We start from the raw sequence: 13,918 nt of genomic DNA, 5'->3' as shown, positions 1-13,918 counted from the left end.
GCTCTGTCCTTGCTCCCCCCGGGTGGACCAACCTTGCTCCATCCTTCCCCAGCTTCAGCCCTCCTTCGCAGCCCAGTTGCAGCCCCACTGATGAGTCCCCAGCACCCAGGTGGAGCGAGGTGGTAGCTATTCCCAACCCACCAGCCTCCAAAAAGACTCTGGAGTGCTCACTCCTCCCCTGCTGCAGCCGTGCAGCCCTTGCAAACATGCTGCACCCTGACATCCCCCTCATTTGGGGCTCTGCAGCTCTGATTTATGGTTGAGTCCAGCTCCAGCCCCCAGCCAGGACTCGGACAGCCCTGTCGGGACCAGCCACTCCCCGTGCCCCTGTCTCCCTGTGTTCCTGTCTCTGCCACTGTGTCCTCCTCTTCCTCCTCATCCCAGACATGGGGTCCGACCGCCGGTGCCTGCAGGGAAGGTTATGCGGACACGTGCCAGGCGGCTTCACTGGAGTGTGAACAGCGGGTGGGTGTTTGCATTCATTACAAACCCGTTAAAAACTGGCTAGCTCAGCCCTGGGCAGGACCAGGCTCAACTTGCAGCTGATCCTCAGCCCCTGGCAGCCTCCCGAGACAGAAACCACTCCTTGCTGTACCCTAGGGTGTGCTCAGCAGGCAGCAGCCGCACGGAAACAGGCTTCACGGGCTTCCCCAGCATCTTTTCTCCTCCCTTGCCTCTACAACTTGGCACCCATGCCCGAGGAGAAGACCTTTCGCTATGGGTTCATCATGCTGGGTTTCTTCCTGGTGATGACGGGGATGTTCATCATGAGTGTGGAAAAGCCCCAGATCTACATCACCTTCTGCACCCTGGGTGTCCTGCTCGTGGCCGTTGGCATCACCTGGAGCATGTGCCAGTGTTACCCCAAGGTAGGGTCTGTCCCACCACCTCGGGGGGCTGATTTTGGGGGGCTTCAGCTACTGTGAACATGTAGCCATGGGCTGTGCTTCAGTTTCCTCATCTGTGGGGTGGGGTAGCAGGAGATCCCATGGGAAAGCCGGCTGGGGCGATCCAGAGGGGGATGTGTTGGTTTGTGAGGCTCGTGCTCTGCTACACCTCCCCAGTGATGTCTGCAGGATGCGACCCCACTCCCTCGCCCCGCTGCACCCCTCCCTGAGACTGGGGCTTTGTTCTCAAGCAAGCAGAGGGGAATAAGCTCAAGAAAATCAGCTTGTGTTCTTCTCTCCCATGCAAATCCCCTCCCAAACTAGCCCCTTCCTAGGACCTGTGGGGGTCGGGCGCTCAGCGGGCTCCCAGGACTTCAGAAGAAGGGGCTGTTGTGACCTTGGAGATTTTGGAGAGGCCCGGTGCCCCTGAGCACAGCCCTGACCTGCCGGTCTCCTTGGCAGAAGGCACTGCCGGCACGGCAGGGTGGCCACGCGTCCCTGCCCTGGGACACGGAGCTGGCAGAAAGAGCTTTTTTCCAAGGAGAGGTCGGCTGTGAGGCTGATCTTGGTGCTGCAGGGCGGTCCATTGACAGCTTGGCTGCACCCCAAAATGTGGGGTGGTGCATGGGACCCCGGGACTAGCTGGGACCCCTGGGACTGGGGTGAAGTTGATCCCAGCTCCCCACAAAGCTGAGCTCAGCCTAGTGAGAGGGAGGTGTGGCTTTGTCACTGTGCTCAGGGCTCAAGGACAGGGCACCCTTGGGGTTGTCACTGGCCACTGACTTGCACCATGAGCCCTGGGACCTCCCCATGGCTCATGGACACACATGAACCCTCACTCTCAGGTGCTGAGAGTGAAGCAGTGCTGGGTTCATTCAAACTCTTATTGATTTTCCCCATAAAACCCCTTTCCAAGCAAGACATTCAAATCTGCTAGGAAAAGTCCAAACACTCAACTGCAGGGACACCCTGGACTTTTTACTGCTAACAGGTGAGGGTTCCCATGATGCCCAGTGAATCCCCCTGGGCTCTGCGTTTCTTTTCCCCACAGATAACGTTTGTCCCCGTGGACCTCGAAGCTGAGCGGTTCCTGGACCACAAACCCTTCATGCTGCCAGAGAAGGACACCCAGTAGGTCCCAGCTCCCGATCCCGGTGCCGTGAGCTGCCAGTTGCCTTTTGGCAGGTGTTTTATCTGTACACATGGTTATCTGCCTGTCCCCGGGGACAAGGGCAGTGTCTGAGCACACTGGCACCAGGGACAACTACACATATTGCAGCAAAAAATGACAAGCAGGGCCCAAGGGGAGAGGCGGGGACGGGGGTTGGACAAGGGCTGGCTGAGCCCCCCAGGGCTGGAGCGAAGCTGGAGGGTGCAGAGCATCCAACTGCATCCCTGCAGGAATCCCCCTGCAAGGACAGAAGGGCAATGAAGGTGAGGGGTCTGGAGCACAAGTCTGATGAGGAGCAGCTGAGGGAACTGGGGGGTTCAGCCTGGAGAAAAGGAGGCTGAGGGGAGACCTTATTGCTGTCTGCAACTACCTGAAAGGAGGTTGTAGCATGGAGGGTGTTAGGTTCTGCTTCCAAGTAACAAGTGACAGGATGAGAGGAAATGGCCTCAAGTTGCACCAGGGGAGGTTTAGATTGGATATTAGGAAAAAATTCTTTCCAGAAAGGGTTGTCAGGCATTGGAACAGGCTGCCCAGGGCAGTGGTGGAATCACCATCCCTGGAGGAGTTTAAAAGATGTGTAGATATGCCTCTTAGTGACATGGTTTAGTGACAATGTTACGTTATGGTTGGACTCTGTGATCTCGAGGGTCTCTTCCAACCAAAATGATTCTATGATTCAAGAATCCACTGGCCCTGTTGCTGGCGAGGGTAGTGGTGTGGCCTCAGTGGCCTCTAAAGCACCTGATGGAATCTGTGTGTCCCCAAGCATGTCCTGGCTCTGCACAGGTCCGGGTCCTGCTCAGCATCCTGTTCCTCCTTCACCCACAGCTTGATTGTAGCCTGCCCCAGCCAAGAGGCCGCCAGCACCTATGAGAAGAGCCTGCCATCCTATGAGCAGATCCAGAAGCAGGCGGTGGGCTCGGCCCCCACAGCCCAGCCCAGACCCCGCAGCTGCTCCCAGCCCATGGTGCAGGCCAGAGCAGAGGTTCATTGGGAGCAGGGGGGAGCTGGGGATCCCCCTCCAGAGACGGCTCCTCTGCTGGAAACGGTGGCAGGCAGCTGGTACGTGAGATTTGCAGGGTTGGGGTGGCACTGGGGAATGTCGGGTGAAATTGGGGGCATCAGACCCCAAGCAAGGGGGAGGGAGAGGAGGCAGAGGGGTCTTTGCTGCTCCCACAGCACTGACCCCCAGACCTGGAGCCTGGACAAGTGTCTCAGCCCACAGGGTCTCTCAGGACCAAAATATTTAGCAGGGTGAAATCAGGAGGAAATCTGAATCACCTTTGGTTGCGATTTGGATTTTGCTTCTATTTCATTTTACAAATACAAACAATGTCCCTCACCAGAATCAATCCCAAGTTCCTGGTCAGACTTGGATAGAAATGAGATGCTCAGTACATGTCCCTCAAGCCAAATGCCACATGTGATGACCACACATTGGTCCAGGAAATCCCAAAAGCACTTTGCAGGTGATGGGAGCCTCTGGTGCAGCCTCGAGGTACAAGCACCCACACACCTCCCCTGCCAAAATACAGCTCCAGTTGGGACGAGGCGCTTTGCTTTCTCCCCGGGACGTGGGCACAGCGTACGAGGGCAGCAGCTACTTTGTCCCATGAGCAGGAGAGGGACCAGCAGGCAGGTTGTAACCACAGAGGCAGGCAGTGAGGGTTGAGGCAGGGCCCTCCTGGGGTGGCCAAGCCATCCAACAAGGGGACTGGTGACTCTGGGACACTGGCTGAGTGACGCTGAGCTCTGCCTGCTGCCTCTCAGCCCTCCCTGTTCCCGCAGCGCCCCCAGGCCGGCCACGGGGGCCGCACCACTGGCATCACTCCTGGAGGACATGGACACGCCATCGCTGGAGGGCTCCGTGCCCAGCAGCCCCGTGCCACAAGGTCGTCCCCCACCATACACCACCCGCTCCGGCTGCACCACAACCAGCTCTCCAGCCAGGGGAGAGAACCCCAGCTCCCCCTGCAAAGGCACCAGGGAGGAGGATGACCTGTATTATGGTCTCCGAGAGGGGCCGGACACTCTCCCTGAGGACAGTGACTGCCTTTTTGAGCCTGAAAACTGATTTCCTGGAGAGAAGAACCACTTGACAAGGACCCATCTCGTGGAGGGGACACAAACATCACAGCCTGGAAGGGAGAGGCTGGGGCTGCTCCCCAAAAGTCCCTGCAGTGTGAAGGAGCACCCAGGTTCCTGCCCTTCCCCCGTCCCATCCTGTGCCCCTTGCACTCCCTCCCCCACCTGCACCAGAGGCTGCTGTCCTGCAAAACCCAAGAGGAGCATCATCATCTCCCAAATTTCTGCAGCAGAGGGGACAAGGACCCTCTCACTGACCCCTTTGTGTGGGTGCAGATGAGCGTGAATGCCAGGCTGGGCAGGATCTGGGCTAAATAATGTGCTTAGGAAGGGGAGAGATTAGCTTTGCTGCTTGAAACAGGATCAGTGTTTAGGTAGGTAAAGATGTATTCACCCCAGGTAGGCTTTATGAGGAAAGTATGTCTCCAAGGCCTTTTTCTCACTTATCAAAGCTCCTCTGGAATTAAAATTAGATCCTGAAACTCTTGCAGGAGCCAGCCTTGATGTTTTTGCCCTGGAAAGGCTCTCCAGGTCGGGAGGGGGGTGATAGCAGGGAGAGATTGTGCAGACCCCATCTCCTGCACGAGGGGCAGCTTCCAGCACTGATGGGTACAGGGGAATGGCTGTGGCTTCCTGAGGGCTTGCCAGGCTTGGCATGGGGTGAGAAAGCCCAGCTGGCACTGAGGACAATGAGCATGTTGCAGCTTTCAGGCCACTCAAGGTTGTGGCTTTGGGCAACCTTCTCTCAGCTGGGTTGGTGTCATCAGCTGTGGCACTGTAGGTGGCTTTGCATGCCAGCAACTGCTGTCACCAAACTCCCTCTGGATAAGAAGTGTTTGTTTCAAGTCACAGGGATGGAGCTAAGGCTGGTTTGTCACAACAGGGGCAACACACTGGCTTTCGAGCAGCCTGTTTGCAACACGCAGAGATGGTAGCGCTGGCAGGAGCTGTGACCTCTGCCTGCCCTTCGGCTGCTCAAGGCTGTAGGCTCTGCATGGCTGAGCCTCCCTGGGGAAGCTGAATTGGACTCAAAGCATCAGCAGATCCAACAGTATGGGGATGCTGAGAGTCCCTCACCTTGTTTTCGGAAAGCTAGACTGAGTGCTGCATGTGCCTGGCATGGCCCAAGGAGGCTTGGGAGCACATATCTACTGGCAGAGAGGCTCTTCAGAAAATTTATGCAGTCTGACAAGCCCAAAAGTGGAGGGAAAGCTGTCTGTCCTCCAGCACCTGAGGGGGATGGAGCATGGGAGCCTTGGAAATGATGTTCCTCGCACCTAGTGAGCGCTTTGCCTGTGCAGTCCAGGGTGGTGCAAGAAATGGCTCTACCTGGGGGCTCTGTGCCTCAGTGACACCCGTCCTGGTGTTACTGCAGCCCTTGCTCACCTTCGTGTAACCGCAGCACGGGGACAAGGACAGCACGCTGTGCACTTGGGGTGTTTATGGCCAATGATGCCCTCAGGCAGGTGGGGAACAAAGAACCCTGTAGAGACCTGGAAGCTTTTGCCCATCTCACGTCCTGGGACTCACTACCACTTTTGGCAAAAGAAACTAATTTTCCAAAGTATTTTCTTTGGGCAGGGCAGAGGGGTGAGATGGGGGAGCTGAAGCCTTCTCTCCCTCCAGGATGCCATTGTGCAGCTGGATTCGAATCCCCACACCCCTCAGCGATGTGTCCTTGCGCAGAGGCTGCTGCAACCAGAGGGTTCAGCTCCCCCCGCGCCGAAACGCGGTTAAACATTGCGAGAAACGGGACATTCCTGCATCGCATTAAACCCCGCAGAGCCCCGGGCCCCGGCCGCCCGCTCGGCTCCCGCGGGAGCCTCGTGTCCGCGGGACACGCCGGTCGCGGTCACCCGCGAACGGGACTGTCCCCTCCACAGGAGGGGAAGAGCAGGTGCACGCTGCCCGCGCTGCCCGCACGAGAATGGGTCGCGGCGGGTGGGTATAGCAGCGCACCAGTGGTGTAGTGGTATCATGCAAGATTCCCATTCTTGCGACCCGGGTTCGATTCCCGGCTGGTGCACAAATAAGCCCTTCTGCAATAAGCGGTCGGTTTGCACTCAGCTGCTCCAAAAATAGGGGGCAAAAAAGACGTCTTCTTCCATTTTGCCTCTGCCATAGGGGGTGTGCGGGAGGGTCCCCGGCCCAGCGTCACCCTGTCTTCTGCCAGCACAGCCCCAGGGCTCCACGACTCCCCCGGGGTTGGAGGCCAGCAGGGGATTTACGTGCCCTCTCCCCCTTGTTGGGGTCTTCTCTGTTGCCTTTTCTGATCTCTTCTTACGCCTCCACTAAATAGGACCCCCTCCCTGTACACAGACACAGTCGGGGGGTGCCACTGCCCTCAGCAGCAGCAGGAATTGCTGCTGGAAGCTCCCCTGTGTGACTGGATGGGAATCAGGTCTCTTCTCTACAAGATGCAAGTTTTTGGCTATTTCTGGATATTTTTTTAATGCAAAAAATAATCTTTCTGCAGATATGCACTCCTTCCAGAGAGCTCTGGATCTGGGTGTCTCTCACATTCCTTGTGCAGGTGTTGGGGTTGGGTATTCAGGCCAAGACCTCCCTGTGTTGCTCAGCACATGTGGGTGCACGTGGGGCTTCACCTTTGCCACCCCCTTCTCTGTGGGCTCCCCTGGTTGTTCCCTCGGACACAGCTTGTCCCCCAGGAAAATGGAAGCAATTGAGTCTGTAGGGAGAGGGAGACCTTCCCCCTCAAAATGGGGTCCCCCAGTGATTCACCTGTCTTGAAGGTGTCCTGAAGCATCAGCTGTGTGTTGCAGGAGTTAGCGGCACCTGATTAAACTGAGCCAAAAAACAGGAGAGAGACTTATCCCCCTCAGGAGCCTGCTGGACATCAGACCCTGGCAATGTCATCTCACCGTGGCAGAGAGCAGGCGGGAAGTGGGGTCTGGTGTCCCCCCACTTACCCAAACCAGGGTGCAGGCACCCAGTCAAGGTCTTATTAAAAACAGAACATATACATCTCCATAAAACTTACACATCCATATAAAACATGTACATCCATATAAAACATAGAAGCTATGAGGAGCCTATAAATAGCCAGTAAAAAAAATAAAAATAACAATTAAAAAATTGCTATTTCCTCCAGTAGCAGGGGGCAGGGAAGGTCACTGGGGATATTGGGGCAGCAGGGAGCCCGGTGCTGTGGAGGGGCAGCGATGGAAAGCAGCAGCGAAAGCACCAACTGTATCCCAGAAAAAATAATACTTGCGATGTGTGACGACTCTGTAAAAAATGCCTAAACAGGATTAGAGGCTTTCATGGAAATTTATCTCTGAAGTAAGCCAGTAAGAGGCACATAAAAGCTTTCATCCCTTTCTGAAAATAGTCCTTGAGCGTCTGCGTTTTGCTTGCCGGAGCTCCCACGGATGCACGGGCACTCTGGGGGGAATTCCCAGCTGGCTGGTGAGCAGCGGCTGCTGCGGGCAGCGCTCCCGGCGTCCCCGCTCGCTCCGCGCCCCCACGCCGTGCGCTCCCCCGCGCCCCCCGCTCCCCTCCCCGTTAATGGTTAAGCCGCCCGGCTGGGCCGATGGGGCCGTCGGCGGTGGCGCCATCCCCGCCCCGCCGCGCCGGGCAGAGCCTCAACCGCAGGTCCGCTCCGGCTCTTCGGCTTCTCCGCGGGTGCGCGGCGGGTCCTCCGCGGCCGGGGCTGCGCTGTGCTGAGGGGAGTCGACGGCTGCTGGCAGCTCCGCGTTGCCCGTCGGGGCTCGGGGCCGCCATGGCCCCGCGGGTGCTGGCGCTGGTGCTGGCGTTGGTGGTGGCGGGGGCGGCGACGGAGCTGGCGGAGGAGCTGGTGCTGGCGCTGCGGGCGGCCGAGGAGGAGGCAGCCGCCGTCGGGGCCACCCCGTCGGGACCCGCCGCCTTCCACCGCGCCACCAAGGTGAGGAGTGTGGGGCGGGTTGGAGGGGTGGGGGGGCGACCAGGACAGCCACGCGTGTATGTGTCCCCCAGACCTGGTGCTCGTGTCCCCACAGGTCTCATGGCGACTGCCTGGGCGCTATGTGGTGGTGCTGCGCGCGGGCAGCGGTGAGACCGAGGTGCGAGGGACGGCACGGCGGCTGCAGGCCCGGGCGGCTCGGCAGGGGTACCTGAGCGAGCTGCTGCATGTCTTCCACCTGCTGCCTGCCTTCCTGGTGAAGATGAGCAGGGACATCCTGGACATGGTTCGTGGGGCAGGGGACGGGTCCCGGGGTGGTGGATCACAGCAAATGGTAGCAGGAGGGATGTGCACTGGTTTCTCCCCAAGCTTGGGGGGAACAGGAGCTTTGCCACCATGCTGTGTCTCCTCCCTGTAGGCGCTGAAGCTGCCGCAGGTGGAGTACATCGAGGAGGATGCCTACATCTTTGCCCAGAGCATCCCTTGGAACCTGGGCAGGATCATGCCGCTGCAGCCCTTGGGTGCCTACAGCCCGCCCAGTAAGCACCAGGGTGTGGGGGAAGAACCACAGGGGCTTGAGGAAGGGTCAATGACCCTGTCCCCTCTCCTCATCTCAAGGAGATGGGGGATATCCCCCTGCCCCGTGGTGCTGTGGCTCTGGAGCTACATTTTGGGAGCATCCCAGGTGCCTGGGCTAACTGTGGCTGTGGTCGCTTTTCCCCACCTTGCTGCGTCTGTGGTAGATGAAGGTGAGTTGGTGGAGATTTACCTGCTGGACACCAGCGTGCAGAGCACCCATCGGGAGATCGAGGGCAAGGTGCTTGTGACCTATTTTGAGAATGTCCCCGAGGAGGACAGCACCCGCTTCCACAGGCAGGTGAGCCTTGGGGTGCCGCATGCTGTAGCCTGGTGAGAGCATCTCCCTGCACCTGCAAAACTCTGGTCAGGCTTGTGGGGCTTCTCAGGACAAGAGAGTCACTTGGCTCATGGAAAATGCTGGGCAGGACACGGAGCAGTGGGAGCTAGAGGATGCTGGGACCCTCAATGTGGTCTATTTGGGGTTGTGGCTGAGCTGAGCAGGGCTCCTTTCCCAGGAAAGTAGGCTGTGGGGGGGCATGGGTGCATCTCGAGGTGTTGTTGCAAGAAGGAATTGAGGTCCACTGCACACCTGGGGCTGGGAAAGCTTCCTGCACCTTGCAGTGTGTGCTAGTGCTGCCTGCATTGCTGCGTGCACAGGGGAGCCTGGTGCGAGCACAGCCCCAAGGAAGGCCGGCTGCATCCCCCATCCTTTCTGCCAACTTTTCTCCTTCTGCACAGGATTATTTTTTTTTCTTTTCTCCCCACCCTGAAACACTTTTAAGGATTTATTCTGCACCAGGATTTAGCTGGTGCCAAGCACAAGGGGTAGGGTGGGATAGGGAGGATGCTGCAAGCCTACTTGGATGCAGTGAGCCCAGGTATAAAACCACAGTACCTGTGCCAGGCCAGCGAGTGTGACAGCCATGGGACCCACGTGGCCGGGGTGCTGAGTGGGCGCGATGCTGGTGTGGCCACGGGTGCCAACATCCACAGCCTCCGCGTGCTGAACTGCCAGGGCAAAGGCACCATCAGTGGGACCCTCATCGGTGAGTCACCCCGTGCCCTGGGGAGCAGCGCACTCCCTCCTGGAGACCCCTGCCTCGTCCCCCTCCTGTGAGAGTGTCCTGTCCCTTGTCTCATCCCCCCCAGGCCTGGAGTTTATCAAGGCGACGCTGGAGGCTCAGCCTTACAGACCACTGGTGGTGCTGCTGCCCTTCGCCGGTGCCTACAGCCGTGTGCTGAACGCCGGCTGTCGGCGGATGGCGCGAATGGGGGTGGTGATGGTTGCGGCTGCTGGTAACTACAAGGATGATGCCTGCCTCTACTCGCCAGCGTCTGAATCGGAGGTACAGGCTGGGGGGTCCCCAAAGCTTGGGGACATATGGGGACATGCTCCTACCTCTCCAGGCTCATCTGTTCTGGTGCCAAGTGGGCTTGGGGCTGTGCATCTCATCCCGCCTGTGGTCACTGCCCTGGCAGGTCATCACAGTCGGTGCCACCAACAGTGAGGACCAGCCTGCTTCCATCGGTACTCTGGGCACCAACTTTGGCCGCTGTGTGGACCTCTTCGCCCCGGGGGACGACATCATCGGTGCCTCCAGCGACTGCAGCACGTGCTTCACGGCACAGAGTGGGACGTCACAGGCGGCCGCGCATGTGGCAGGTGAGCTGGGCTGCGGGGTGGCAGGCAGGGCTGTCCCTCTGCCTGCTGGTGCTGGGCATCTGTCCCTGCAGGCACAGGATATCAGTGCTGCCTGTGCTGGGGACATTTTTGAGTGCCATGGTGCCATGGTTTTGGCACGTTTGGGTGCTGCGGACCGCGCAGAGCTTCTGCATCCCGTGTGTGTGTATGATGGGATGCAACGATTCCTCTCACGTCTCTCTGGAGTTGTGTTACTTGGGGGGGTTATGTGTAGGTGGCTGTGCAGCCCCCAGGTCTCACCGCAGCCCCTCTGGGTTCTCGGCAGGCATCGCCGCCATGCTGCTCAGCGCCGAGCCCCAGCTGAGCCTCGCCAAGCTCCGGCAGCGTCTCCTGCACTTCGCCGCCAAGAATGTTATGGACATGGCATGGTTCCCTGAGGAGCAGCAGCTCCAGACACCCAACAGTGTGGCCAGGCTGCCCGCCCAGCTGGGTGCAGGTAAAGACCTCGGCTGTCTGCTGCGTGCTCAGCAGAGCTCTGCCCGTGTCGGTGAGAGAAGTGCCTGGGTGAAAGCACAGTGCCCACCGTACTGCTGACGTCATCTGTCCCATTGCAGATGAGCAGCTGTACTGCCGTTCAGTGTGGTCGGCGCGCTCAGGGCTCACCCGGCACGCCACGGCCGTGGCTCGCTGTGCCAGCGCCGAGGAGATGCTCAGTTGCTCCAGCTTCTCCCACAGTGGGCGGTCGCTGGGGGAGCACATGGAGGTGAGCAGGGTGTGCAGATCCAGAAGAGCTGCCCCTGGGGTGGCCGCTGGCCTTGCAGGGGTGTTCCCATGCCCTGAGCACCCCCAGTGACGCTGTGCTGCCCCGGCTGCAGGACAAGGATGGGCAGAAGCAGTGCGTGGCCCACAATGCTTTCCGGGGCCAGGGTGTCTATGCCATCGCCAGGTGCTGCACGTGGCCCAGGGCTCAGTGCCGGATCAGCACCAACTCTGTGGCAGTTGAGGGGGTCGGCTGCTCCTCGCGGGACCATGTGCTGACTGGTAACGCCTGACGTGGCGGGTTACAGAGCCTTGAGCCAGCATCTCGATGGCCAAGGGTGTTTCTACCAGAAAAGCTCTGGGAGGTGGGGGTAAAAGGGTGGGTTTGAGTGCTGAGCTAGCAGGGAATCATAGAACCATAGAACAGTCTGGTTTGGAAGGGACCTTCACAGCTCATCCAGTGCCACCCCTGCCATGAGCAGGGACATCTTCACCAGCTCAGGTTGCTCAGAGCCCTGTCCAGCCTGGCCTGGGATGTCTCCAGGGATGGGGCATCCACCACCTCTCTGGGCAACCTGGGCCAGGCTCTCACCACCCTCAGTGTAAAAAATTTCTTCCTCATGTCCAGCCTGAATCTGCCTTCCTTTAGTTTAAAACCATCACCCCTTGTCCTATCATGACAGGCTCTGCTAAAAAGTCTGTCCCCATCTCATAGGGCCCTTTTAAGTACTGAAGTGGGACGTCTGATGCATGTGCAGAGGCAGGGAGGGCTCGGGGCTCAGTGCGGACATCCCGTTGTGCCTGTGTCTGCCCTGGGATGCTGCCATGGCTGCCCCACGCCGACAGCCCATCTCTCCTTGCAGGGTGCAGTTTCCACTCCCCCACCACAGTGCTGGGTGACAGTGGCAGACCCGTCCCAGGGCCAGGGAGTGGGCCCAGCCACTGTGCTGTCAGGACAGAGGTGACGGCACACGCCTTATGCTGCCCTGCTGCCAATCTTGAGTGCCAGGTGAAGGAGCACACGTCCCCGGGCGCTGCGGAGAAGGTAGGGACGGTGCACAATCCTCTGCCATGGTGCTCTCCTCGCCGCTGCTCATCCCTCTGCCACCTTCATTTGGGGTCAGGTTGGCTTTGGCATCTTGTTGTGACTGTAGCTCCAACCCCAGTCTTTGGTGATGTCCCCAGTCACCTACCTGTATTGGGACATTCCCCACAGCTGGGGTCCAGCAGCTCAGTGCAACACCAGCCACATCACCCTGAGCCCTGGCGACCATTGGGGACAGGCAGAGCCTTTGCTGACCCATGGAGTGTGACCTCTTCTCCCCCATTAGGTGACAGTGGCCTGTAATGACGGCTGGACACTGACGGGCTGTAACACCCACTCCCAGAGCCCCGGCACCATGGGAGCCTACGCCATGGACAACACCTGCATGGCAGCCGGTGTCCCGGGCAGCAGCGTGGCCATGGCCATTGCCATTTGCTGCCGGAGCCGGCCCTAGGGACGGGCTGAGCTGGAGCCACAGCCGCCCTGGCCCAGCGTGGTAGGGAGGGGAGCCTGGCTGGATGGCTGTGTCACCAGCTCGGTGCCTTCCCGGGGCTGAGCTGGCGCTCCTAGCATGGCCCACACTCCGAAACGCTCCACACTTGGGCTGCTGCCTTGGTTGGTACAAGCTCCTCACCCTCTTGCATGCCATGGGGCTAAGCCCCAAGGTGGCTCTGCAAGACCTTCCCAAAGTCCTGCCCCATCTTTGGAACCATCCCAGCATCCTTTCTCTACTGGAGCCGTCCCAGCATCCTTTCCCCACCACACACCGGGCCTTTCTATAGACACCCTGACTGTATGAACCATCTCAAGGCTCTCTGTTTTTCTTGTCACTCAGCACACGACAAAACCACTACCTTGAAAAAAAATGCAACAAAGCCAATTGCGGTGAGGGTTGCTCCTTTCTTTTCTGGTAGTTGCTTGTTACATGTCAGCTAATGCTGCTTAGCACCTGCCATTTTGGGCCAGTTTTATACCTGCTTACTCATGTACTTAGGAGATTATTTTTTAGTCAAGTGTAAGGGCTCTAGTTTAAACAGTCTGCTTGTTTAATTAGATTTTAATCTGCATTGCTACAGAGTCAGCTACTGCTTTGTTAGTATTTTTTTGTTGTCGTGAAATGAAAGCTAATGATCTGCTGGTGGTATACATTTCTTTAACAGGGCTTCCCAAGACAACAGAAAAAAAAAAAGAAGAAAAAGCTTTCATAGTATCTTGGTTTTTACATTTATACCTTAAATATTTATTTGAAATTTTATAAATAAACATTTTATAAATGTCTTTTTAAAATAAAAAAATCATAACCAGTGCTCAGCAGATATGATCCTTTGTCTGGCTTCACGTACATCCCTGGGGGAACCAGTGCGGAAGGGGGAGCTGGCACCCGCCTGGCAGGGCTGCTGCTCCCCTAAACGAGCTCTCCTTCGTTAGCGGGTCAGCACAGTCGCTCATTCTGCTTCAAGGTGTCCCTGGACCACCACCAGCATCCTGAGGGCACCTGAGCTCTGGGACAGGTGCAGGGACCAGGGGCTGAATCCTGTTGTCCCACACACACATAACAGAAGTTATTTGTTTTTAAAACAGTGGTGTAAGTCAAGAGCTTCCAGTTATGGAAACAAACCATAATCCAGCTCAGGGAACATGCCCTTGTGTTTTTTGCTGCTGTTGCCAGTAACACTGGGCTTCACTCCATAAACACTGAAGCATCAGAGAGAAAATAAGGTGTAGACACTCATAGATGCACTCATAGCAGCAGAGAAAGAAGTACCCGAAGCCACCAAAGCTGGGTCTCACTTTATTTTTCTGGTGATTAGCAGTCTCCTGGCACTACAATATATAATTTTTTGTTGTG

At 57.9% G+C, this 13,918-nt stretch overlaps 2 protein-coding genes and 1 non-coding gene across 3 annotated transcripts; all 3 read left to right on the top strand.

Moving 5' to 3' along the window:
* The first annotated feature begins 524 nt into the window (after positions 1-524).
* BSND (barttin CLCNK type accessory subunit beta) lies at positions 525-4,628 on the top strand. The gene is made up of 4 exons (XM_065841661.2): positions 525-869; positions 1,939-2,018; positions 2,887-3,120; positions 3,847-4,628. The coding sequence occupies exons 1-4, from the start codon at positions 693-695 to the stop codon at positions 4,130-4,132; spliced, it is 777 nt and encodes a 258-aa protein (XP_065697733.2). The 5' UTR covers positions 525-692; the 3' UTR covers positions 4,133-4,628.
* A 1,470-nt stretch (positions 4,629-6,098) lies between these two features.
* Positions 6,099-6,169, top strand: TRNAG-CCC (transfer RNA glycine (anticodon CCC)). The gene has a single exon. It is a non-coding gene; the product is annotated as a tRNA-Gly (tRNA).
* A 1,512-nt stretch (positions 6,170-7,681) lies between these two features.
* Positions 7,682-13,383, top strand: PCSK9 (proprotein convertase subtilisin/kexin type 9). Its single transcript, XM_065842580.2, has 12 exons — positions 7,682-8,047; positions 8,142-8,330; positions 8,463-8,583; positions 8,788-8,921; positions 9,528-9,669; positions 9,773-9,969; positions 10,103-10,286; positions 10,591-10,761; positions 10,880-11,028; positions 11,141-11,306; positions 11,888-12,069; positions 12,356-13,383. The coding sequence occupies exons 1-12, from the start codon at positions 7,697-7,699 to the stop codon at positions 12,521-12,523; spliced, it is 2,154 nt and encodes a 717-aa protein (XP_065698652.1). The 5' UTR covers positions 7,682-7,696; the 3' UTR covers positions 12,524-13,383.
* Positions 13,384-13,918: the final 535 nt, after the last annotated feature.

This window comes from Patagioenas fasciata, chromosome 6 (assembly GCF_037038585.1).
Source record: "Patagioenas fasciata isolate bPatFas1 chromosome 6, bPatFas1.hap1, whole genome shotgun sequence".
NCBI classification, from domain to species: Eukaryota; Metazoa; Chordata; class Aves; order Columbiformes; family Columbidae; genus Patagioenas; species Patagioenas fasciata.
Note: the sequence above shows the minus strand (reverse complement) of the source record. Positions and strands in the feature narration are given on the sequence as shown.

Coding starts and splice junctions, on each gene's coding strand:
- BSND (XM_065841661.2), top strand. CDS start 693: ATGCCCGAGGAGAAGACCTTTCGCTATGGGTTCATCATGCTGGGTTTC. Junction 870..1,938: donor TGTGCCAGTGTTACCCCAAG/GTAGGGTCTGTC, acceptor TTTTCCCCACAG/ATAACGTTTGTCCCCGTGGA. Junction 2,019..2,886: donor CTGCCAGAGAAGGACACCCA/GTAGGTCCCAGC, acceptor CTTCACCCACAG/CTTGATTGTAGCCTGCCCCA.
- PCSK9 (XM_065842580.2), top strand. CDS start 7,697: ATGGGGCCGTCGGCGGTGGCGCCATCCCCGCCCCGCCGCGCCGGGCAG. Junction 11,307..11,887: donor GCGGGACCATGTGCTGACTG/GTAACGCCTGAC, acceptor CTCTCCTTGCAG/GGTGCAGTTTCCACTCCCCC. Junction 12,070..12,355: donor CCCCGGGCGCTGCGGAGAAG/GTAGGGACGGTG, acceptor CTCCCCCATTAG/GTGACAGTGGCCTGTAATGA.